The sequence below is a fragment of the Austrofundulus limnaeus genome, unplaced genomic scaffold (genome assembly GCF_001266775.1).
Source record: "Austrofundulus limnaeus strain Quisiro unplaced genomic scaffold, Austrofundulus_limnaeus-1.0 Scaffold7065, whole genome shotgun sequence".
Lineage (NCBI taxonomy): Eukaryota > Metazoa > Chordata > Actinopteri > Cyprinodontiformes > Rivulidae > Austrofundulus > Austrofundulus limnaeus.
In genome coordinates this window covers 1,502-1,929 of record NW_013959467.1, presented here as the reverse complement: position 1 = coordinate 1,929, position 428 = coordinate 1,502, and the positions used below count along the sequence as shown (strand labels likewise).

Here is a 428-nt window from a genome sequence, read left to right as displayed (position 1 = left end):
AGTGTGAGGTTTTCCTTCCAATGCAAGCTCAAAGCTGAACGTATCATTTTCTGCACTCCAGCTGAGGCCCAAAGCTTTCTCCACTGGCAGACTGTCTTGTTCCAGGTAAAGCTCTCTTGTTGGTTTAGAGCGCTTTTCCACTGGAATGGATAACAACACTGCTCGGCTGTTACTTGTCCATTTCAACAACTGAAATCCTCCTGTAGAACACAGCTCAATAAGGTGTGCCACCAACTTCACTGCCTCTTGCTCTGTGGCCACAGACTTCAGGCAGTCATCCACATAAAAGTTGTTGTAAACAGTGTCAATCGCCTGTTTGTTATAACTGTGTGCATGATCTGCTGCTGTCTTTCTCAGAGCATAATTGGCACAACTGGGCGATGAGACGGCACCAAAAATGTGGACTGTCATCCTATATTCAGTTAGGC

At 46.0% G+C, this 428-nt stretch overlaps 1 protein-coding gene across 1 annotated transcript; it reads right to left on the bottom strand.

The window, feature by feature from the left end:
- LOC106512453 (uncharacterized) lies at positions 1-428 on the bottom strand (the record flags this gene model as incomplete). The annotated part of the gene is given in 1 exon segment (XM_014001069.1): positions 1-428. A coding segment is annotated over 1 exon segment (428 nt), but the record flags the coding sequence as incomplete, so codon positions are not given.